At 40.2% G+C, this 25693-nt stretch overlaps 1 protein-coding gene across 2 annotated transcripts in view; it reads left to right on the top strand.

Annotated features, from left to right (window-relative positions):
* Positions 1 to 566: 566 nt before the first annotated feature.
* LOC119730791 (proteoglycan 4-like) overlaps positions 567 to 25693 on the top strand; it is a 39107-nt gene continuing 13980 nt past the window's right edge. Inside the window, exons 1-11 of one of the 2 annotated variants that reach the window (XM_038203821.1) lie at positions 569 to 841; positions 3717 to 4419; positions 5349 to 5384; positions 7971 to 8175; positions 9737 to 9861; positions 10850 to 11227; positions 11721 to 11905; positions 13046 to 13148; positions 14876 to 14884; positions 17667 to 17768; positions 19238 to 19444. In XM_038203821.1, the coding sequence (XP_038059749.1) occupies positions 3829 to 4419; positions 5349 to 5384; positions 7971 to 8175; positions 9737 to 9861; positions 10850 to 11227; positions 11721 to 11905; positions 13046 to 13148; positions 14876 to 14884; positions 17667 to 17768; positions 19238 to 19444 (1941 nt within the window). In that variant the 5' untranslated portion in view covers positions 569 to 841; positions 3717 to 3828. Of the gene's footprint in view, positions 842 to 3716; positions 4420 to 5348; positions 5385 to 7970; positions 8176 to 9736; positions 9862 to 10849; positions 11228 to 11720; positions 11906 to 13045; positions 13149 to 14875; positions 14885 to 17666; positions 17769 to 19237; positions 19445 to 25693 lie in introns of both variants that reach the window. The other variant, XM_038203822.1, reaches the window with a different exon arrangement.

Below are 25693 nucleotides of genomic sequence, written 5' to 3' on the forward strand. Positions count from 1 at the left end.
AAAACCGCCCAACCCGACCCCCACGGCCTTCTGATAGACTAAAATCGACACCCGCTGTTGAACGAAAAGTCCAGCACTACAAATTCGTGCTCATTATGACGAGTCATGCGACTTAACTCTTCTCAAACTATAAAAACCATGTCCTGTTTGTAATTAAATTCATGCTGACATTAACATTGGATGTGTGCATTATAAATAGTAAAAAGAATGTGCAAGGAAAAACAGGTCAAATTAAATTTGGATTAACTTATTTTTAAGATGGATACACAGAAGCGTCAGCAGTAGAAGCCAATGGCTTGTATTCCTATAACTAGTCCCCTATCCCATTTCCTATATTTCCCGTATTACAGAATACATTATAACAATAACTTTGTTTACCAAAAGTACAAGGACAAGTGACTTATTACACCACTCATGGACCAAAATGAAAATGGACCCAAATGAAAAATGGACCAAAGTTTCGGAATCGTTTGACGTTAGGCCTGTCATACAGTGGCACAGCGGTGTCATAGCAACAGACAACACATGGACACATTGTACCGCAAGAGGGCGCTAAAAATCAACTCCACGAGCCGGCGAACAAGACGGATACCCTGTCTTCTCATTGTGTTCTTTGAATTGCGGTTGAGTGGCACCTGTTGTGTATAAACAGCAGGTGATTAGAAAACGGGGCAACAAGTGCAGTCTGCCGGCCGGATGCGGATCGCAGCGGTGCCCGATCGCAGCTCAGGGCGAAGCGGCTTAGTCGTATTTTTTCATTTTTGAAGGCATCACATTTTCACTTCAGAGGAAGTTTTGGCTACATCACACCAACTTCACAATGGAATAGTACTGCAAAGCGGTAAGTGTTCGAATGGCCTTGCCCTTCATGCAGTGGCGTCGCCAAGGGGGGGCCAGGGGGGGCACGTGCCCCCCCTGGAAAACCTAGTGCCCCCCCGAGTGCCCCCCCATCTGAGATTTGGGTTGGTACAAAAAAATCCTGCGCGTTGTTAAAATCATTACCTCGAAAATAGCAATTTCTGGAGATATCTTCAGATCGAATTTAGCATCAAATGTGGCACCATTTTGCATCTAGCCCATCCTCCGTATGCGAAAATTTTCCAAAGGGGAGGGGGGCACCCCCTCCCCTTAGACCCCTCCCCCAGGACGGCGATCCGTATCCACCTAAGTGCCCCCCATCAAATGCTGGTGCCCCCCCTGTGCCCCCCCAGACTGAAAAGTCTGGTGACGCCACTGCCTTCATGCCCTTCCTTCCTTGTCACTTGTCGCTTGTTATGTTTTTGTTAGGCTACCCGACGGATCAGTCAACTCGACATGCTCAACCGTTTGCCAACTCGACTCGAACCAACTCGACCTGAATGTTTCACTGGATTTTGCCAATAATGCCATATTTCCAAAACACAAGCTCGTATAAAAATGATTTAACATTTATTTATTATTAGGGAGCCAATATTAGGCCTAGTTGGACAACGGTCAAGTTGACTTTTCCAGTTGAACACACAACGGTCGAGGTGGACAACGGATGAGTTGGCAAACCGTCCTGTTGAATTTTACAGTTGAACGCACAACGGTCGAGTTGGTTCAACGGTCGAGTTGGTAAACATTCGAGTTGGTCAGAGTCGAGTTGGCAACCAGTCAAGTTGACCTGACACCATCCCGACTGCTGTCTCAAGTCAAGTTGTCTCAACGGTCGAGTTGTCTGATGTTCGATCCGAGTAAACTAGGACGTGGTCGGGCGATAGTAGAGTCCTTGGATCGTACCCATCATTAATCAAATTCCAATCATTTTCACCATTAGCATTACCCCAATCAAAATCTTCAGATCTCATTCCCAAAACAGTCCTCATGCACCTCTGTAGACTTCAGTGGGAATTGAAAATACAACTGGTGGTGGTAAAGTTCATATACCTTAGGGAAGAAAAGAAAAATTTTATCTTCAATTGGGAAACCGATCCTTATTGTCCTGGAGGCCGCCATAGTTATATTGAAGATTTCAAGAATGAACTGTTTATTGCAATCAAGTTACAAGTCTAAGTTGCGTCATAGAGCAGCCACTCATTCAAAACAGATTTTTAGATACCGCTCACTGTACTGTAGTATAGTGGGTGTCTTATCAGTCTCTGCATGGTGCAATGATGACCTACAGGGTGAGTCAAAAAAAGCGGAACCCAAACCCCATATAGTATATTTCATATTTAAAAAAATATGTAGCACCAAAAATAATAATAACTGGAAAGCCAATTTCATAAGCTACTTTTAGATGAAAAAATTACTGAAATTGGTCAATCCGTTCAAAGAATATCACCATTTAAACACAATGACCCTAAAACCTGTCTCGTCCCAAATATGCGATTTTAACAATCGTCGTCACAATTGTCTTCAAACATCACCGCGATGAAATCTTAGTTTAAACGTTAACAATATGCAACAAAGTCCTTTTGAAGGCCCGTCTTTTCAAAAAGTAGATTTTATAAATCATATTGTTTGCCTAACCAGGGTTGTCAATCAAAATATTGTGTACTACAGTTGGTGACTGTTGTTGAAACAAGTATTCTGCGTCATTCTCTTTGTTGTTCCAAACAGTCAAAACACACAATAAATTGTTTTTTGGACGAGACAGGTTTTAGGGTCATTGCGTTTAAATGGTGATATTCTTTGAACGGATTAAGCAATTTCAGTAATATTTTCATCTAAAAGTAGCTTTTGAAATTGGCTTTCCAGTCATTATTATTTTTTGGTGCTACATATTTTTTTAAATATGAAATATATTGTTTGGGGTTTGGGTTCCGCTTTTTTTGACTCACCCTTTATTTTGTGGAAACTGTTATTTGAAACTTCAGAGTTGCTCATGCATAAGGGCTTGTAACTTAAACCAGTCCAACACAACACACAGACCTTTGCAAGGGTTAATTAATAGTGGGTTTTCTTACAGAAAAGATATATGCACATTCATAGCGAGTTTGTTTTGTGAAATTCAGTAAAGATGTTTACATATCGGTAGTGTAACTGGATCTTATATGTTACTGTTGTGCTTAAGTACTTGCTTCAAAAGCAGGTGTTTTAGCATTTGTTCTCTTCATAATATTTACAAAAATCACATGAATTGCAAGGTTAGACCTGGACACACACTTCTTAAAAAGCTGTGGTTTAAATCATTTTTTATGTGAGGAGCCGATTGTCGGGTAACTTTAACCGTTCTTAACAAACAAGATCTTGCAATGTTTTTCCAGTCGTTTCTGTTCGGGCTTGACAAAAGCCAGCTTCACCGTCATGTTTGAAAAGAGTTGGATTTCGTATTTGCAAAGGTCCTGGTTTTTATTTATTTTAGTTTATTTCTTTTGGGTAATGAAATGAAAGATTCCTCAAAAGTGTCCTCGGCACTGTAGCTCGCAAGCCTAAAGAAACCTGTAGAGGAAGACATTGAGAAGAAGTTACAGTTTTAGAGGTGGGAGAAAAACCCCAGAGGAGTGTTCTGGGGGAAAACCCACGGAATCAGGTAGGGACTGAAAACCCAATCCACATGTGGTCCGGGCAGGAATGGAACCCGGGCCATAGCGGTGGAAGGCAAGGAAAGTAACCACTGCGCCAACCTGACTTCCCTAAAGTAGATGTAACCAGAATGAATTTTTGTTTGTTTATACTCCAAAGCATTGCAAGCAAAAGAGGTCAAATTGATGGATGTAGTTTTGACTTGATCAGTATTTTTTTCTTTGCAGAGTACATGTTCCAGTTGGGATACAGCAGGCCTCCAAGAACTCTGCAGTATTTCAAGAGATGATTGGGTGAACAGCTGTTGACCTTTAGTTCACCATTTACACAAGTGCAATCATGTTAGACCCCAGCCTGCCATGGTTGGCCGTGGGCTACCGAAACTTCAAACAAGAAGACTTTTGCCAGCGTCAGATCCGGGATGAGATGAGCAAGTACAGGATCGACACGACCGACGTGAGGAGCGTGTTGCGGTCATCAACTCCGCAGGGTCAGCAGAGGAGGCGTGTGAAGAGCGCCACCGCGACACGCTTCACGAGTCGCAGCTGCGACAGCTTCACCGCCAGGCCTACGCCACGGCCCAAGAGTGCCCAGTCGTACCACCCGAACTATCCACACTACCAGGATGCGGACCGGTCGCCTGTGTCAAGACAGCGGCGTCCACGCAGTGCCTTTCTGCCCCACCACCGCCCTTCCCCTGCCCAGAACCGCAGCGTGACGGCTGTGGAACGCCAGTATCACTTGGAGAAGACGATCAAACTCTGCGTAGACGAAAGGGACTCCAAGTGTGCTTTTTGTCCTGTTGAATGCCGACCCAAGTCCAGCAGCAGTAACAGGCCGACGTCGTCTACTGGTCTCGTGGCGGCCCATGTGCCCTCGCATTATGATAGATATGTGGCCTGGACTAGACCAAGAACTGCCCCAGCAACGGTATGGGTGCTCATGTTCACTTTGAAATCTGGCTAACAGAGGTCAACAGTCAAGTATCAACTTGACCAGGGGAGCATGGGGAGTGGGGACCATTTAAGTCCCATAGGTTTCTGTTTCAAAGAGCAAGTCCTATGGTCTTTTAGATTTTCCCTGCATGATGGAGCCTAGAGCAAGGCTACACGCACAACTTCTTTTCTTGAAGTTCAGTAAATCAGTTCTTCAAGAGGCAAAACTGAACAAGTCTTTTACTGTTAATAATAACATGAGGCTTGTAACATATTTTTAATTTAAAGGTTCCTTTTTTGACAGTGGGAAACATTCTCATCAATATATGAATGTATAGAAAGTTGAAATGTTTTAGAAAAGTTTAATTTAATTGACTCATTTGTAGCACCTTGTTTTTCATACTTTTCATTTGAATATATTTATCACTTGATGATGACTGATGGTGAAAAGTACTGTCTGCTGTACCAGATGTAATCATTTCCTGACAGACTCATTGGTTTAATAATGATAAGACATCTCCACTCGTAAGCAGCAAGTTTGGTGTTTGAATCCCGCTGTTTTTGTTGTTTTATTTTCTGTTTTCATTTTTAAAAGAAACATTTCATTGTGCTGTTATTCAGTGAAGGGCTTACCCTAATATTTAGGCATGCAACTTTTCCTCGGATCCACTGATTTCCTTTTTTTTTTTTTTTTCTCATGAATGCTATTACAATTGAAAAACACTGTACAAAGTCTTGTGTGGTTTGAAATTTCCTCGTTTTGTTCTGAGTTCCCAGTTGCATGCCTGAAAATGTAAATCAAAAGTTGTAATAATAATTTGTAGCTCAAATTTTGCGGGAAATTGGGTGGAGCATGGAACACTCACAGCTTTATTTTTCTATTGCACATTGTGTTGTAAATTTTTATTCTGTTTATTCCTGCAGAGACGAGAATTTCTACAATTACCAAGACACAATAATGTAAGTAGACCTACAATTTAGAGGACACTAAAAAGTCTGGAATTATTTTAAGATCAAAATGATCCAGTGAGAGGTTTTTTTAAAATTAAACTGAAAAGTTTAGCTCGTTCAGACACATTGTTTTCCAGTTCGAAGTTAAACTAATAATTAGTAATTGCTGAAATGTGAGTGAGGAACACTCACAAAGATAGAAAAAACTATTAATTATTTATCGGTGAGGTAATTTTCCAAGTGTTTCAGAAAAGAAAACTCCAATTTGTGAAAAATTGGCTAGAACCCAAAAAACACCCAAACGAACAAACAATGAACTTAAACAGGGTGAGTAAAAAAACCGAAGCCCAAATGTCGGGACAATTGTTTTAGTGAAGTTCTGCATGTAGCACTTTTAAAATCTGGGATATGAAAGCCCAAGTCATAAGCTTTCTTTTAGTACAAGAATCATTCACATCACTTATGTACTTTTCAAGTTACAGAATTTTAAACACAACCACTGTTTTAAAGTTCGTCCACGGATCACAAACAGGTGTGTGTTCTTCCAGCAAAACGAAAACAATTCACACACAAAATGTGATTTGTTTTCGTTTTGGTGAAAGAACCCTGAATTTTTTGTGATCTGTGGACAGACCTTTAAACGGCCGTTGTGTTTAAAACTCTGTAACTTGAAAAGTACATGAGTGATTTGAATGATTCTTGTGCTAGAAAAAACTTATGAATTGGGCTTTCATATCCTAGATTTTGAAAGTGCTACATGCAGAACTTCACTAAAACAATGGTTCCGACATTTGGGTTTCGTTTTTTTTTTACTCACCCTGTATATAAACCGGATAGAGACTTGTCTTGTTATCTAACTCGTATACAAGGGTACTGGACCCGCATGACCTTGCCACATATTAAATAGAGGGAAAGTACAGGCCACTTTGTTTAATCACATTACTCATGGCGTCTGAGCTTCACAACTAACAAGGCTTGCATTCAAACCCTTAACCATGTTGCCCACATGTGTGTGTGGCATTGATTAAGACTTTGGACTTTTCCGCGTTGACTATTACGAAGCAATAATAAGTCTGTGGAGGACCATTCAGGATTATGTAGAGTACCCCATAAATCCCCCTGGTATTTGAATAGCTTCCTGTAGCCGTGACAACCATTGATATGGCCGTAATCTGATGTGCTCATAACAACCATGGATGGACGTAAACCAAGTCACTTGAAAACAGGCTGGGGAGTCAGTTTGCATTTGACAATAAGCTGGTCCAAATTTTGAAACTTAACATTTTTAAGCTCTAGCAGGAGCTTCTTCATATCACTTTTTTTAACCCTTTTCACACAAGACAAATCTTGATGTTGACGCAGAGTTGATGCAGGGTTTGAAAACATGCATCGTTTCACACTTGAAGAATTTCAACCCAGTGTCAACCCCGAGGCTGATTTCGCCCAGGGTTGAACTCAACCCTGCTCCAGACCAGGGTTGAGATTTTCAACCCGGGTTGAAATTCTTGCCAGGGTTCAAAACAGTAGTAACTGAGCATGATAAGCTTGATTTGCATGAAACAAGTGTGAAACGATGCAAGGTTGAACGCGGGGTTGAAAAATAAAAACTCAACCGGGGGCGGCACTGGGTTCGCCCGGGGTTGTGTTCAACCCGGGTTGAAAGGCTCTAGTGTGAAAAGGGCTTTGTGCTTGGTCGGTCGGTAGGTTTGTCCCCGGAAAATTGACCAAAAACGAGCCCCCAAGTTTCCTATAAACTACCAAATTTACAATCAGTTTACAATTTTACAAATTGGCATCCCACAAAATTATAAACCTCAATGCCAAAATTTTAAAAAAATCAAATGTTAAAAAGAAAATGTGTATATCATTTTGAAGCTAATCTGTATTTTATTGAATTATAGTTTATTTCTAATGTTGAACAATACTTAGAAGCGAAAAAAAATTACACAAGAAGTACGTAAAAGAATCAATTTGTCTGAGTACATCTGACACCATTGTGTGTCGAGCCAATTTCAATTACAGCAGAAAAAAATGTTGGATGAGTAATTTCTTTTTCAGAAGTAAATTCCACTGTATGATTATAACTTTTATTGTGCACATTATGAATTTTCAAAAATGTACGCCCGACACCCTAGAATTGCCCAAATGAACCATGGGGGAAAACATGTGCCTGTAAAATCTAAAGCTAATAATATTATAAAATTACAATTAATAGTCTCTTTGAACATGGCCTGGCCAAAGATTGAACTCATTGTTTTGTAGCTAGGCATAACCAGGTTTGTCTCAAGACAAGGGTTTGGTTGTCAAGGGGAGGGGGATATTTTTTCGGCCCAAAGTGCGGGGGGGGGGGGGGGGGGGGGTAGACCCTCTATAGCCGTGACCTGTGATTTCACTTGTATCGACGTACAGGCATGCAACTTTTCCTCGGATCAGCTGATTTCCTTGTTTTTCACTTAACATTATGCCATTAAAAATTGAAAAACACTGCACAAAGTCTTGTAAAGATTGGAGTTTCCTCTTTTTTGGTTTCTTCCAAGTTGCATGCCTGGATGTATGATAGACTTGACAACAGCTGTGTTTTCTGATAACCCACAGATAAGACGAGGCAGCATTCCACGCTACACCAACTTTGTCAAGCGGGTGGAGTTGGGACTGCGGGATGGTACCCCGTCCCCGCCCCCGAGGAGACGGATAGCATTTGAGGATGAGTCGGCCAAGCGCCAGTCTCCTTCCCTGGAGGAGTCGTCAGATGCCGATGAGGAGGATGGAGAATTGGTTCTGTCTGAGGAAGACAATATCGGTGATTTTCCCAATCAAGTTCACAGATAAATCAAATCACATTCACACATCACGCACAAGTTAAATCACAAGTCCGTCACAAGTGAGGAATCAAGCAACAGGGAATGAGAAATGTCTTTGTCACAGTTCATTTGAATAGGGCTCGCTCAATGACGGCCTTCTCTGTAGGAGAACTGTAACTGTCCTTACCGCGTTCTGGTCAAAACGTCGAGGTGCGGCGTTTGTTTTGTGCATGTCCAAAACGAACATGGCAGTTTGGCGTTCAGCGAAGTCCTTGGCGTTCTTCTCAAGTCCTCAACTAGTATCAATGAGTCCCCACGCCGTCATCTGCGTTCCCACCGCGTTTTAGTCAAGTTTCTTGGTGGCGGTACAAACTCCATGCCAGAACGTAACAGTGTGACAGGGCCTTTAATGTGTTCGAAATACGACGCAGCTGATGCGCGTTATGCAAGTTGACGTTCCAAATGCCGATGCACGTGGATGGCCTGTAGGAAATGACGTCACTTGAACGAGACCTATAGCTTGTGACTTGACTTGAGACTGAATGACTTGTGATGGATTTGTGAGGACTTTAGTACAACTCTGCAAATCAGAAACCCAGGTTGAATTAAATTGCATGGAAACGAACACATGTGTTCAGTTTTTGTTTCCAATTTCAGCAACATTTATTTCCATCAAAAGCAAAGTGAAAGCAAAGCGAACAGTAAGAAGTTATATTAGGATGGAGGCATGATTTTAAAAAGCCTGAGCTTATATACATGCCTATTATATTTAAATGCAAAAATGGAAAGCAAAAGATTTCAAGGAATTGGAAGAAAAAACAGACAAACAATAGACAAATACAAATGAAACGCAACAATAACCAATGACGGACAAACAGACAATAGGGATCAAGGACATTACATAATAATGAGACTAACTAAATAATATGAGAAAATGGGGAGCAAAATAGCTGCTCAGAACAGAGAAAGAGAAAGATACTATGCTAAATAATGAGACAGAAGATAGTATTCACATTTTGTACTTGCATCCTAAGCAGTTTCGGTGTTGTTCAAACATCAAATTGAATCATACAAAAGTGCGATGCCTGCTGAATCCCACAGAATCTAACTACTGACAAACAGCCATTTGATTACTGTACAGTCAAGATTAAAGAGAAATAACCAGCAGTTGGGATTTTGTTAGATGTAGCAGGATCAAAAAGATTCTTCCTTTTTTTAAGGGAATCCAACGAGTAGAAACTAGTGGAGCCATGTATTGCTGATGTTTCAGTAGCTAAGAAATGAGGAATTAATTTTTTTTTGGCAGGAGATCTTCTAATCTCTTTCCTATTTCTAAACCCTGTCATGCAACGATTGAGCAATTCCAATAACCTTTTGTAAAAGTAAAAAGGTAAGGCAAATCACTAATCATATCTGAATCATTTGTTATTGGCAGATTACAAACTCAAGAGTCAGCAAACTATTAAAACTACTTAGGCCACTATGTATATTGATTACTCAATTTAAATTTTTGGTGTACATAGATTTGTCATTGAAAATTTATACATTATCATTAAACAGATGAAGAACTAGAAGAAGACGTATCGATCCGCATCCCAACACCGATAGAGCCTCCCCTAGAATATGAACCTGAGGAACCGCCCACCGATGAGGGACAAGAAGCCTGGACTGAACCCAAGGCACCAGTGAGTAGCAGGGTACCAGCTTCATGAAGCTGCTAAGCATAAGCATTTAGTTTAGGATAGACGAGTTAAATACCTGGCTTACCAGTCAAAATATCATGTGGTATACAGGGTGAGTAAAAAAAAAAAGGCATCCCATATTGCAGGACCAATTTTTGATTAAAGTTTTGCCTGTAGCACTTCCAAAATCTAGGATAAGAAAGCCCAATCAATGAGCTTTCTTTTAGTACAAGAATCATTTAAATCGCTCATGTACTTTCCAAGTTACGGCATTTTAAACACAAACACCATTTTAAAGTTCTGTCCACGGATCATAAAAAGGTACGTGTTCTTTCAGCAAAATGAAAACAATTCACATGCATCCCTATGAGAATTGTTTTCGTTTTGCTGAAAGAACACTTACTTTTTGTGATCCGTGGACAGAACTTTAAAACTGTGTTTGTGTTCAGAATGCCATAACTTGAAAAGTACAGGAGTGATTTGAATGATTCTTGTACTAAAAGAAAGCTTAATGGCTGGGCTTTCATATTCTAGATTTTGAAAGTGCTACAGCAAAACTTCATTCAAAAATTGGTCCTGCCATTTGGCATACGTTTTTTTGTAGTCGCCCTGTATATTGCTTGTTACTGGTTCTCTGCAGCATTTTGCTTACATGACACACGTTAATGCCAATTTGAGTTAGCGATTTTGAATACTTTCTGCTTACTTTCAGCAACTAGGCCGAGATGCTAGGCATTCATGCATTTATCTAACAACTTTCTTTGGGTAGAGAAAAAAATCTCAAATATAATTTATCTCCTTATTTTGACTCAAAAATATTCTCTAGTGAGTATTTATGTGCGGTGCCATTGATATGTAAATTTCATGCAGGTATTAAAACAGCTTAGTTTATTTTTTTTTTAAAGCAATTAATAATACAAATTAAAGGGTCCACAAATTGAATTCTCTCTTTCTGTAGTGTTAACTTTTGATATTTCTTTACTCTTGACAGACGCCGTCCCCAGCATTGTCCGGCAGAAACAGCCCAGAACCAGAACTGCCTGAGACAACACACATGGAACCAGAAGCCCCATCCCCACGGGAGCCAACCCCACCCCCAAGGGAACCTACCCCACCCCCATTGGAACCCACCCCGACCCCACGGGAACCCACCCCACCCCCTAGGGAACCCACCCCTCCACCAAGGGAGCCCACCCCACCACCAAGGGAGCCCACCCCACCCCCAAGGGAGCCAAAACCCAAGAAGGAGGTTAGGATTCTTGAGACGCCAGTCCCTCCCCCAGCCAAGCCCAAGACTGTGCCTCAGAACCCGGAGAGGACCACCAAGTCATGCCTTGCCAAGAAACCAGAGATCCCTAAAGAAACAAAGGTGAGTCTTTGCAGGGTTCTCCAGCCTCTCTTGAAATCAGGGAAAACCTGGAAACTGAGTTTCCATTTTTCCAGGAAAAACGCAAGGGATTTGACTGGTCTGGCGATTTTCATGACTCAACCACAACCACAGATAAATCGTTCCAAAGCATTTATTTTATATTTAATTCAAACAACAGAATTGTGTTATATTGTGATTTTTCTTGAGTCGTGCCTTGAATCATCAGGCTGGCATCCAACCTTGGACTCAATTTAAACAACTTAAAATTCACGTTAAACTGAAGAAAATTCTTGGATGTTTTGAAGTAAGAATCTATGACACTTAGAGGTAACTGCTTTTGTCTAGCACAAGTCATTCACTTTGAATAAGACGTCAAACACCAAAATTCACCAATGTTTAGTTATTCAATATTTACCATATAAATTTTGAATTGTTTGAGGCCAACCAAAAACTCAGGTGGACTTTTCTATTTACACGTATTCCCCTCCCCCAGCCGCGACCCAAACCGCCGCCGTCTGAACCCGCCCCGAAAGAGGCTGAGGAGGTTGCTACACAGGTGGAGGAACCCCCGGCAGAGATGGAGCCTAAGGAAGCCAAAGAAGAGGTTCCTGAAGATGACTCGACGAAACCCGATGACGTACAGGAGGAGCCAGAAGAAACACTGCCGGAACAAACCAGGTAGGCTGCAAGAATGTTATATCGAGAGAGCCAAACAAGGCACTTCAATCCATTAGCACCTATACTGAACTCCGCAAAAAAAGAAAGTCTACACTCATTGGAGGGAGTCATGTTATTTTGAATCTGATCGTCTCACGATGCCGTCATTTATATAAACCTTTGGGGAATTGTGTTCACTTTTTTTCGATACCCTGTTTGCTACCAAAGACTGTAAATTGTCCAAGATTGACAACGGTTCATGAAAATTGATGCAGTTTGAAAAGTTGTAAATTAAAGATTACCCGAGGAGAAATTGCTAAGCGTAACCACACATGCCCGTAAATGGCTCCTATCAACTGCACAGTGCCTGAACAAAGCGCGGGTAATTCAATTGATCTATCGCGCTACAATCGCCTGAGAATCGCGTCACAAGGCAGCTTGTGAAATATTGTCCAATTACAAGATATACAAATGGACGCAGAACCCGCAAAATCTGAGACAAACAAAATTTAGTGTTCAAAAACTCCAAAGGGTTGTCTTAGGGGCGTGGCTAACTTGCAAACGGCGATAGGTCAATCCGCGTGCTCCCATGCATACAAGCATTGTGCGATCGGTATTCCCTGCTGTTAGTTTCGGGCAGTGTTACATGGTCACACAGCAATTTCCACTAGCAGACTCTTTAAATTTGCTACTTTTCAAACTGCATCATTTTTCATAAACCGTTGTCAATATTGGACGATTTACAGAAATGGGTATAAAAATGTAGCTAACAACATTCACCAAAGGTGTACATAAATGACGTTATCGTAAGATGATCAGATTCAAAATTATGCCCCCTCCAATGAGCGTGGACTTCTTTTTTTGGGGGTGTATATATTACATTGTATTTATCCCCGGCGGTTTTGGGCGATACATGAAGTAACAGGCAGGGTGATAGGTTATGATCCTTAAAAATTGAACTCTCCATTTGTTCCAAAAAATGAACATTTCCATTCACAATTTACTCTCAGAATCTTGCAGGTGCTTTCTTGAAGGAAAGAGGCTCATTTAGAAGCTTCCTACATTTTTCAAAGTTGCCAACATTTCGAAAAAGCTTTGAAATCTCACTGTACAGCCATCAGCTATTGTTCACAGTCAGTATGTGGTCTTTTTTTTTGACAGTGATTCTGAGGAGTCGGCCGCTCACAAAGACGACAGGCCGGAGAAGAAGAAACTGGGCCCACCACCAAAGTACAAAGTGGATCTGATGGCCGTTGATTCTCAGGTACGACAAGTTATATGTTTTGATTGATTTAAATTTGACAATATTCAGCTAATTTGAGCAATACAAAAGGTGGTTTGCTTTAATGCTGACTACTTTACAATTTGCTTGTGTATTTTTCCCTAGTAATTAAACATAATTTTCTGTGAAAATGTTTGCGATTTGCTTTTGGTATGCAAGAAATAGGAAATTTAACTTCAAAAGAAGTAAAATAGCACAAAAGGAGACAGTTAAACCTGCAAATATTGTTTGTCCTCAACTAAACCAGTTCATGCCGGCATCATTTTGACAAAACAGAACGAGGAGTTGGATAACTTTTCACTCGACCTCAAGCCAGGTGGGTTGAAGCCATCACCCTCGGGCAGCACACTCATATTTCCGGCCTCGCTCACTTTGAGCGGGTCGCTGACGTAGCCTATATTTCCAGTCCCGAATTTGCATGTATACTTTGCTTTTGTATTCTCATATTGAATCATTTTAAATGTGATGAAACTGTTCAGTGACATGCTACAACAAACATACAAATCCCTGATAAACGAACATATATAAATGTCTTTTAATGTCACAAATGTGTCTTTTCCTTTGACAGCACAGAGGTGGTGTTGTCCCCAAAAAGCACCACTCTTGAAATGTATAACAAATATCTGTCCAACTGGAAACCTGTCCAAGCTACCAAGAAGACTAAACTTTGCAGTAAATATTCGAAGGAGAAAAGTTTTGACATTGGCTGTTTTGAGAGAGAAAACATTGACATATTCATTGGGGATTGTTTGTTATTGTTACGTCCCAACTTTAGCATCGTCCCAACTATAGTTACATGTAGGGCAGTATACAAATATAACATGGTTTGAGGGTGGATAGTCGATATTAGCCTCCCGAGGTATTGGAAGTTGACAAACTTTGCCTCCGGAACTAATTTGTCAACTTTCAATACCGAGAGGTTGCTGATTATTGACTATCCACCCGAAATAAACCATATTATATTTGTTTTACTATACCTCATACATATTCAGTTGCCGAATTATCCTGTTGCAGTATGCACCTCGCGGACATGAAATCTTGGGAAAAACTTATCCAGCTCACTAGAAGAATATTTTTGCTCAACCTCAGAAAAAAAATCAGTTCTTTTGCAATACAAAAACTCCTAAGAGTCCGTATTGTGGTCAACTTATTTTAGTAGAGGAGGCATCTTTATTGTCCGTAATATTCTCCAGTTCAGCATCACTGAGCTTGTGAAAATGCTAATTAACATTTACATGTGCAACCACCTTTTCACGTGTAGCCAGGGCGATGTTCACACATGCGTACTACACCCGTGTGACAGTTCTACGATTGCTTCGTAAAGCGCATGCATAGTAGACTGTCTACTATGCATGCGTATTTACCCTGTGCGTGAGGTATAATAATCCCAACTATATTCAGGACTATATCCGAACTATATAGTTAGGACAAATTATAGTTGGCCCATTGCTACAGTTGGGGTATAACATTATCATGGACACATGCGATTCCATGTACATGTGACGTCCATCCATGTGAAAAACAGAACTTGACTCTGTTGACCAGCTTTGTGATTAGTTGTTTGGAGTCACACGACAATCAACATGGATGTTACGTGACCAGTGTTTTAGTACTTGCTGTGATTTCCCATTGTATTTTTCATTGATATTGACACTGCTTTGTTTCCCCCATGCAACGATGCTCCTGTTTGATTTCAACATTTTCAACAGGCCATGAAAGTATGTATCAATGCAACTTGTTTTATATCACGGCTGACCACGCACTCCAATGAAAAGTACACTTGCTTCCCCTCCCCCTTCATTCCCATACCCAAGCTCCACCCCTTGCCATGCACCACATTGCAGAGTGTGCACAAAACTTCACGGCAACCTATAAAGTCACGCAAATGCAGCATTTTTGTTTGTTTTGTTTTTGGTTGTGGGATGATTCACTGTCTTTGTTGAGTGTAGTTTTTGTTCATTGTCGATTTTATATTTGTGAAACTATTTGTGCTGTTGTGATTTTTCACACTTTGTTTTAATAGTGCGGTAGCACTTACATGGCCAAATGGTTCGTTATTGTAAAGCTCGGTTCATGTTCGGCGCGAAAGCGAAAGCGAATTTGTGACGTTGTGGCAAGTATTCGCAAAAGTTGAACACATTTCAACTCGGGCGAATTTCGCAGCAAATGTTTCATGACGTCAAATTCGCATGAAGTATGAACCGGGCTTTATCCTGTCTAGTGTTGCAGTTTTGTTGTCTTATCATCGTGTGTCCTGTTTTCGCACTGTGGTTGTGGTGGTGGGGTTGGTAATGGTAGGGGTCTCCGTGGTGGTTATTGGCCTTGTGCATGAACACAAGATGGCGCTTTTAATAACAATAATGTGTATTAATAAATCACACGTACATTTGTATCCACCAGTATTGGTGCTCAAAGCGCTACATCATTATTACCCTGCTCATTGGGCCAATGAAAACATTTCAAAGACAATCTCAGCTGCCTGGGGAGTATACATGTACAGCTGAATGCTGCCATTTCGGCGCAAAGCAAAATCAAACAAAATAACCATCTCTGCCCTCACAGGTACCCATTTACTCCTGGGCGGAGAGAAGCAATGAGTGACAAAGTGCCTTGCCCAAGGGCACATGCACCATAACCCCAGGCTGGACTCGAACCCACAACCTGCAGAATTATCCACAGACCACGAATTCAATGCTCCAGACCATGAGGCCACAGCATTTTGTGAATACTTTGAGCAGCCCCAGTGATGAGCAATAGCTATTGTGGGGACCAAAGATGCTGAGGTGACAGTAGAAATTGTCTACAAGCGTGGTCCTCATTTCCTTAACAATGAAAAAGTCCTCACAATGCTGTCAATGCTAATGCACTGATTCGTGCATGTATGGCACGAAGTACCTGGAACATATATGAGTTCCTGTTCTTGACATGTCTGAATTTCACTCTGTCCAAAACAAGGACATGAAGGGGTGACGGAAGTGTTTCCGATTGTTACGCATCGCTGCAGCAATTGAACGGATTTCGTCTTATACAAAAAAATGTAATTTGCTACAAATTAGCATGTTGCTCATGGTTTGCTTGACTCAGCTTCCTTAAAAGTTGCAGTGCAGCAAGCTAAGTCAAAACATAAACCAAGTTAATGCATACAAAACGAAATACATTTGCAGATTTTGTGTGTTACCATTAGCCATAACCTTGCTGAATCTGACTAAATTTAGGTCAGTTTGCAAACCTTTCATTCAATTTTTTGAACAGTTTGGATTCTGGTGAATACACGTACATCAAGCTCCAGTTCGATCCATGTCGCATTTTGTTTGAGTTTGCAGGGTTACACAAACGTAAAGATGTATTGTTAATGGAAAATAGCCTTAAAAACTATTTATCCTTTACCCCAAATTTGGCACTATACACTCAATAAAGATCGGGCGCTTTTTGTGCTAGCAGGAAATGCACCCGGTGCATTCCTTTTAAGTGACTCATGTTATCCCAAATTAACCCTACACAATAAAAGTACAACTTGTATATTTGCATTTGCACAATCACTTGTTTGCACTTTAATATAATGCACCATTGCAATATAACACAGCAAAGTTGTCTACTCTCCTCAGCCCCAATTTTTGGGAGAGTAATATTGGCAACATTTCGATTTAGAGAATGGTTCTATATATTTAATGCGATCAAGCTACATGAGTCGTTTGTCGGGAATTTTTATTTTTGAGATTCAGGCCAAAATAGGGCCACTTCATCACATCAATTCGTCACATCTCTTGGTGTTCCAACTTCCATAATTTTTTAACTAAAGAAGGTATCAGCATGAGGTTTTCACAGCAGTAATGCTGAGATTGTGCTGTTTTCAAATCTGTAATAAAACAAAATAGACCAGGGTCGACAAACGACTCATGTAGCTTGATCGCTGCGATGGCTCCACATCTACAACACTTTCTGGCATGAAAATGAACATCTGTGCAAAGTTTCACGCTTTTATGCAAAAGTGCACAATTCATCGATATTTTGTCACATATCCGCTGGACTATAAAACAAATAAAACGTAATAGTTTGGGTGGATAGTCTATAATTAGCTCTCCTCTGTATTGGAAGTTGACGGACTAAGTTTGTCAACTTCCAATACCTCAGAAAACTAAAATCGACTATCAACCCTAAAACCATGCTAAATTTGTATTATATAATTGGTACAACTTGAAAGGTTATTTTTGAGGATTAACACAATTTTTGTTAATCAGAATATCAGTTTTGCTATCTACATATAGTTTTTCTGTGAATTGTTGAACAGAAGGATTGATACAAAAAAATGAAACTACAACATGAAGGCAACAACATGAAACAACGCACCGAGGTACAACATTGCACTATTTTGGGGCAGATGTTTTTCAACAATCAGAATCTGCAACAACCTATCCATTAGAAACTTGGACGTTGGCTCAGGCTCGCAGAAGCCATCAACCATTTTCCAATTGTAACATGATTTTTAATTAATTGGAATAGGATTTACTGGACATGGAGATGAAGATGAGAAGGAAAGGTCCAGGGAGTCACGTGTCCGACAGTGACTCGGTTCCGCCTGACATCCCAGAACACCTGCTCAGGGTATGTTTATCATCTGTAAAACCAGTCTCTATTTGTTATGAAATATTTTCCAGATTTCAAAAACCTGGAAATTTCAGGATAAAAAGCTTTGAGAAAGTGGTAACCTTTAACCCTCCTATGGAAACATGCATTGTCAGCCTGGTTATTACTTGGGTCAATATTGGTCAAGACCCCCATTTGGTTTGTACACAGTATGCCAGGAGGTGAGATACAAACATTTTGACCATTGGTGACCTCTTAAATAGTAGGAGGGTTAAAAAAAACAAGATGTTTTAGCCCATCCTGAAAAAAAATATACATTTTGGATAGGACCACGTCTGCTTTGTTTCAGCCATTTGGAGTTTAAATTTTTAATATTGGGTTTTACCCTTCACCAATGGAAAAAAATTCATCATGCGTTTAGTGAAAGGTTAATACCTGTTAATGGTACCTTTGGCAGACATTTTGTCGTCATTAATTATACCTTAGGGAGACACCGGACATTAGGGAAACATTTCAATGTCTCCCTAATGTCGCAGCGCCTATTTAGAGGCAACATTTTGCTGTCGCAAATAGGCTAGATTGATTGCTCGTGGTCCAAAACATAAGTTTACCAAAATTCGTGGGGGTAGGATAAGGCCCAAAAAACTAATAATTCTGCTTCCGATAACATGGCATTTTAAATTGGGTTGGTAAGGAATTTTTTGTTTTGGCTTTTGTTGTTGTTGTGTTGATCATATGTAGGTGTCTGCATGTACTTAAGGATAGAAGGTAGTAATTGATGGTTTTGGGTTTTTTTCTCCTTCCCCCCCCCAAAAAAATTAGGGTAGGGGCTGTCAAAATAGGGTAGGTAGGGTAACTGGAAGCAGAACTATTATTTTTTTGGCCTAAGGTAAAATTGGGGTTAGGTGACATTAAAGATGGACAAAAAAATGTGTGCACAAGTCTATGGGAATGTCTCCCAAATGACCCATTTCCCGTAAATATAATTTGCTTGAGGATTAAATCACATTCACGGCAAACAGTAAGAGTTTGTAATAAAGTATGCCTGTTTGAATGACGGGACATTATTTGTGATGCGATCAGTCTAAATGAGTTGTTTGTCGATTCCGGTCAAAAAAAATTTCATTACAGATTTGAAAAGAGTTCTCACAATTAATCTCAGCATTACTGCTGTGAAAACTGCATGCTGATACCATCTTTAGTTCAAAAATTATGGAAGTCGGAACACCACGAGATGTGATGAAGTGATGTGATGAAGTGGCCCTTTTTTGGCCTGTATCTCCAAATGAAAATTCCCAACAAACGACTCATGTAGCTTGATTGCATCGCATTTGTACTCGTGACTCAAGTCATTCAGTCAGTAACCCTGTCAGTCAGTCAGTGATGCAGTCAATGAGAGAAAAGTAGGATGACCCTTCATGTTCAGCAAAAACAGGTCTTCTAGGTCAGCTGCAGCACCTTTTAAGGATCATCTTTTTTTCATGCAGAGGAAGCAGCCTTGGCAGGCAGGCCGTCTAGCCCTGTCCCGCAGGGCCTGCAGGTTTGAGATCCCCATGGACGTGCACCTGTTGGAGACCATGAGCCCTACCGAGTACCTGCAGAAGTACTGCATCATCAGCAAGAGGCGGCAGGCCATGTACCGTCGAGCCTTCAGCAAGGCTGACAGGAACAACAGCATGAAGATCAACAGGAAGGTAAGTCCTGCTGATGTCATTTAAAGGGTAATGCCGGGTACCAATTGGTCGGGTAGCCAGTGAAACGTAATTACAATGAGCAGCACATACCTGCATCGTGCGCTGCACAATTTTGTTGATTAAAGAGTTTGTCTATTGTTTGATGAAATTGCAAACTAAAGTATACCATATCTGGAACTTTCAAAAACTTTGTCACATTAAAGGAAACAAATAAATGTGGGAGTATGTAATCAGTGAGACGTCAGCAGGTAGTGGCCATCAGGGTATTTATAACAGTCTTTTCTTTAGAGATTTTAAGAAACTTAGCCTTGGTCAAGGCATTTGGCGGTAGTGCTCGATAGTCGGCTTCTAACACATACAGCAGCGGTGTACTGTGAACACATACATTTGTTTATGGTGTAAATCGAGGATTTTTTTTTGTTCCTCTTCCCTTTTCCTTTGTTCGTGCTCTAACTTTTTCGCAACAGCTCTCATTGGTTTTGTACACGTTTTCTAATCGAGGTTGTCCTCGATTTGGTTCCTGTCCTCAATTCACCAATGATGTTGCACGTGTTTGTCCTCGATTTACACCATAAACAAACACTGCGTACATACACACTGTATGAAGTATGAACAGCTACCTCACGTGGCTACACTACAATATGCGAATCAGGTGGTAATGAATGGGAACATCCGTGGGCTTTGGCTTATGTTTTCTTTATTTTGTCGCTGGATTTCCAGCGAGGACCCCATATGCGAATAAAGAGGCTTATTTTTTTTACAAGGACATAGAGCTGAATAGTGTGGCTACATTCTCCAAAAGGTTTGGAGTCTGCAGAACATTATATAACTCGGAATAAATCCAAGCACAAAATAGATCCTTAAACCACATTTAAATTTTTTTACCAGAGGCCAATTTAACTGTTGTGTTTCCCTATCACAAAGTTTGTTATTTTCGGTTGAAAAAAGTACTGTATTCTCAATGCTATTTGAGAGCTTGCAAACACAAAAATACCAAAAACATAGATAATAATGACCAGATTTTCATAGGATAAGACTTTATAATAAGGCCGAAAAATTACTTCTGCTTCAGATTACATGGCATTTGAAAGTAGTTAGGGAATTTTTGAGGGGTCAGTTTTTTGTGTGTGCGATCATATGGAGGCATCTGTTTGTAGTCAAGGGTAAAAGGTAGTAATTGATGATTTTCAGGTTTTTTTCTCATTTTTTACAAAAAGAAATTAGGGTAGGGGCTGTCAGATAGGATAGGTGGTGTAACCCAAAGCAGAATTATTATTTATTTTTATTATTCTGGCCTAATTATTGAAACTTCAAAATTATAGACATAATTATTGAAACTTCAAAATTATAGACAACATATTGTAGAAATTATAAAAACCACTGATTATCGAATAAAAAAATTCATCAACATGGATAATAATGACCAGATTTTGAAAGGATAAAGTGCATGGAATTGGAAGAATACGTGTTACAGAAATTCTACAGCATCACAGCGTCACGAATGTTAAGAAAGCTTTACATTTGTGCATTGAAAATAATGAATAATACATGTTGAATAAAAATTATATAAAATAAGGATAATTCTTGATAAAAAGATTCACGATAAAAATTAACATACACTTTGGTTAAATGATCATAAAGAAAACTATATACAGTCGACCACCTTTATAACAAGATCCTTGGGACTTTACTAATTACCTCGTTATAACAGGAAAACAAAGGAAAACAAAGACTTGGGACGTAAAATTTTGCTTGTTATAAGCATGTTGTATTAACAGTGCTCTTCTTATCAGGGTTCAACTGTGCATTTGTGCAATCAAAAAGACAAGAGTATAATTATAAAACAATTTTCTGATTGTGGGAAGGGCGACAACCATGCACAGCCCTCTTGAGTCTTTTGGCGAGAAAAGTGGACAAAAAATCCCAACTGTCTGCAAATTTCCATGGTAACCAAGTGAATCAACTCTGTACATTAAATCTGTAAAGTTTTCTATCCAATGAATGCAATAAACAGGTATAAATATGTTTATTGCATAGACATATTAATTGAATGGACGTGTCAAAAATAAAGGATGAATAAAGTGAAAGATAGCTGTTTTTGTTCTCAAACACACATCATAGCATGTGATTTTCTTAAAGAAAAAAAGTAGAAAACAAATTAGATTGGAAACATCTTTTTTTTCAAATATATATAACAGCATGTGCTTTTCTTTGAGGAAACAAATTAGAAAATGGAAAAACCCTGATGATAAATGCAGGACTTTTGTATATGGAAGACATTGTGGCGGTTCACTGGAAACAGTCTTTTATCAAAATTTATTTCGTCTGGCAGCGACTGCCATGCAGGGCTTATAATTCCCGCCCACACATACCCTGTAATCCATCACAGGGTGAATCGGCTTTTTCTTTTGTTACAAAAGTTGGCACGTCTCCAGGTATGTGTGCCTCACAGAAATGTTAGAAATATTTCAGTAATTTATAAAAAAACAGTAGAATTGAAACGAGTGAAGGGTTGCCGGTCGTGACTTTAGGAACTGGGAAAATGTCAGCAAATATGAAGTCAAAGATCACACAAATATTATCGCTGTGTGATAATTGCACAAAGAAGAAAGGAAACAAAATAGAAACAGTGGGGTGAATCTTGGAAGGGGGAAAGGGGTTTAAAATGGGTTTTTCAAAATGGATTTCCTGACCACAACAAATAACAAAATAGTTTGATATGTTAACACTTACATGTACAAGTACAATCCAAACAACATTTTAACAAAAACGCAACTTAAAGGCTTGTACATGTGCAATTTCCAAGTGTAAAAGTATACAGAAAGTACAGATTTAAGTTATAAATTTGATTTATATTGAAACCAGGATATATATGCTTGTATACAGTACAGATTAGCGGCGTGTATTTTATACGGGTAGTAAGCAAACCACTGGTACCCTATTGAAGTAAGATATGGGTACCGGGGTACCCATAAAGAAAACCAACCTCAAAATTCACATCTCAGAAGTTGTCTGAAGGATGCAATATAACATTGATATATACTTGATTTTATACTAAACCAGGATATATAGTAAAGATTTAACCAAATACATGTACTGGTTTTATTGTTGTTCAATGAAACCAGGATATATACAGTAGATATTTTGATAACCAAATATTGGTATTATAACTTGATTTTGTAATGACACCAGGATATAAATCCTGAGGCATTGATCCAAGATTTTGGTCCTTGTTGTGAACTGAGCTTTACCTAATATACATGTAAATGTAACTACCAAAAGTGACTTTTGGTATTGCATGTACATCTCAAATTGACATTGGACAAGTAAACTTTGTGCATAATTGGCTACCTTCAAATGAAAGAGCTAACAGTTCACAGCACTGGGCTCAGAGAGGGTTTTTCGTTGATATGTTGAAAAAAAGTGTTTGGATATTGGATAGATCGATCAGGGAAGTGCCCAAAAAACTGATTGTATGAAAGACATCACACATTTTTGAAACTTACAATGTAGAGCAAGTTTGGAAGTGAGCTGTGGTTATCCACAGTTTGACTAACCTTTACTCGAGTTAGTTGGCTTTTTCAAATTGGGTTATATATCACTGGTTCTCAGTAGCCTTGTTCAGTAGATTTGTATAGAGGGAACCATTGAAAACCACAATTTGACCAGTGTCATTTGAGCGATTAACTAATAGTTGAACCATTGTTCGTGCTAAGAAATCTTGTAAAACCAGCCTTTACTTTACATAATGCCAAATGATTTTAAGGCTAATTGGTCAGATTTGCATACATGCAATGTCATTCCAATTATGAAATATCTGATTTTCTAATTTTAACACATCCAGATAATTTTCGACAAATGTTTTGGTTGATCCCCCCACTCCTACGAAATGTTTGACGCTATGTTACATGTAAGAGAGGGAGTAGAGCAATCACCTAAGAGGTAATTTGCTCATAAATTTTGACAGATCGTCCTGTTGCTATCACCAGTTCACCTGCAGGAGTGATCGCGATGCCACGTGTAGATTTTTTGCTCTCCAAATTTATTTTGTTGGCCTCTTTGTCTTGGTAAATGTGCAGCACAGTGGAATTAAATTGCCGGTGCACTGCAACGTAAAGACTGCCTTTGCTGTCAAAACAGACCCCGGTAGGTCCTCCAGTCAACTTGTCCGTGTAGTGCATCAGGGGTTCCGGACTGCCGCTGTAGTTGGTTGCCAGGATCATTTTCCTTTTGGTGTTGGTGTAGATGAGCTGGTTCTCCCCCATGGCCAGGTAGGAGTCTATCAGCGGTGCAGCCATCTGCAGTAGGAGGATGCCATCCAGAGTGTGTAAGGAGATCTTCTCTGTGTCTCTGTAACCCACCGCTATCAGGTTTGTGTCATCCACGGCAATGCACGTTGGCTTGTCGTCGTTCTTTTGGCTACATGTAGGTCTGAACCGATAGCACAGCTGACAGTCCCTGCTGAAGATCTTGACAACTGAACCATCAAGCAAGACCATCTGGTCATTCTTGTTGACCAAGATGTGGGTGGGATTGGTCAGGTGGTCTATATGCAGCCTCTCCACTGTAACAGAAACTTTGGGGTTATGTCTGATGGAATACAACACCAGCTGTTTGAGTGTCGCATCAAGGATGACAATGTCATTGTTGGAGAAGGCTGCAACATTATTTGCACCCCTGAACTCCTGTCTCGGTCCAATTTTTTTGATTTTTCTTTTGAGTGACCATCTTTCCTTTAGTTGTCTTGGGATAGCCTCAGCTGCTACTTCCTTCAGCGCTAATTCTCCTAGTGACTGCTGTTCAGTTTCTCGAAATTCTATGAAAGTCAAGTCTTTGGGCACAACGGTTGCCTGTTTCTCGGTCAGCTCTTCGAGGGCAGAGACAAGCTTGGGCTTGAGGTTCAGAATCCCTGAGCAACTGGCGTGCTGCATGAGTCTGTCAACCTGTCTGAGTTTGCTCTGTGCTCGCTTCACCTCCTTGTTGGTGATGGTCTGAGCCTTGTCAAGCATCTCAATTCTTTCTTGGTGGATCCTGTCCACTTCTTTTTTCAGATCTTTATTCTCCTGTTTGATTTTCTCAATATCCCTTATAGCTTTCGATGAGATCTTCATCTTGGTGTCGGCAACTGCGTTGTCCAGTCTCTTGCGGGCCTCGGTGATTTCCACCAAAGCAATGGAGACTTCCTCGATGGTCTCACTGGCTTTTGCAGCCACCTTAGTAATTTCCTCTTTGACTTTGTCTGCAGCTTTAGTTTGGTCAAGGAGAGTGTGTTGCCCATGGCCTAAAACCGAACAGGTTGTGCACAACATTTTTTGGCATGTGTCGCAGAAGATGTTGAGATTTTCATTTGGATGTTCCTTGCATTTTGGAACTTCTCTTTGCAGTTTGTACTTGTGGGCGACCACGCCTGACCGCAGCTGATCCAGTGTTTGAATGGTGTGCATCTTCATCACGGTTAAGCGTTTGTGTGCCACGTGGCAGTCATGACAGAGGAAATGGTCACAGTCCACACACCATGAAATCGCCGGGCCTTCCTCGCCACAGGCTTGACACTTGATCTCTGACCCTTGAACTTTCACCAGATCTTGCAGCAGGAACTCCCCCATGAGGGAGTTCATTGTGAAGTCGTCTGGCAGTTCCTCGACTGTGTTTGTGATGACCGTTACTTCTCCGCACGTGGGACACTTGAGCTCTGGACTGGTGGGATTCTGACAGTGCCTGAGCTCTTGGATGCATGTCAGGCAGAAACTGTCCAAACAGTCCAGAATTTTGGGCTGCTTGAAAGGGCAGGAGCAGAGGCAACATAGAATTTGAGCCATGTTGCCAGTATCGGGTTCCATCTTAAAACTCAGTGATGCAGACACTTTCTTCTGTGAAACTGTCTGAAAAAAATGAGAACATAAGACTTTATTTTTAGGACATGTATAAGTTTGGGTGACAGAGAGAGATATTGTAGCGTAGACGGGCACCGAGGAAGGAAAACAAGGCTGCAGAATAAGACTTTGCCGAATAATTACGAAGTTTTATTTATTAAATTAACAAAATAATTAAATACATCTACTATGACTAATGACCGAGACTGGGGTGGTTCCAAGACCAAATTGAGTGAATTTAAGTGCAAACAGGGTCCAGCGACTGGTAAAGAATTAAATAAAATAACTAGAGGCAAGTTCTTTAACTTACTTTAGTTTAAGAAACATGTACTATTGTACATGTACTCACAAAACCTAGGCCTGCCACAAAATTTTA

Source organism: Patiria miniata, unplaced genomic scaffold (genome assembly GCF_015706575.1).
Source record: "Patiria miniata isolate m_02_andy unplaced genomic scaffold, ASM1570657v1 HiC_scaffold_22, whole genome shotgun sequence".
In the NCBI taxonomy this organism is placed as follows: domain Eukaryota; kingdom Metazoa; phylum Echinodermata; class Asteroidea; order Valvatida; family Asterinidae; genus Patiria; species Patiria miniata.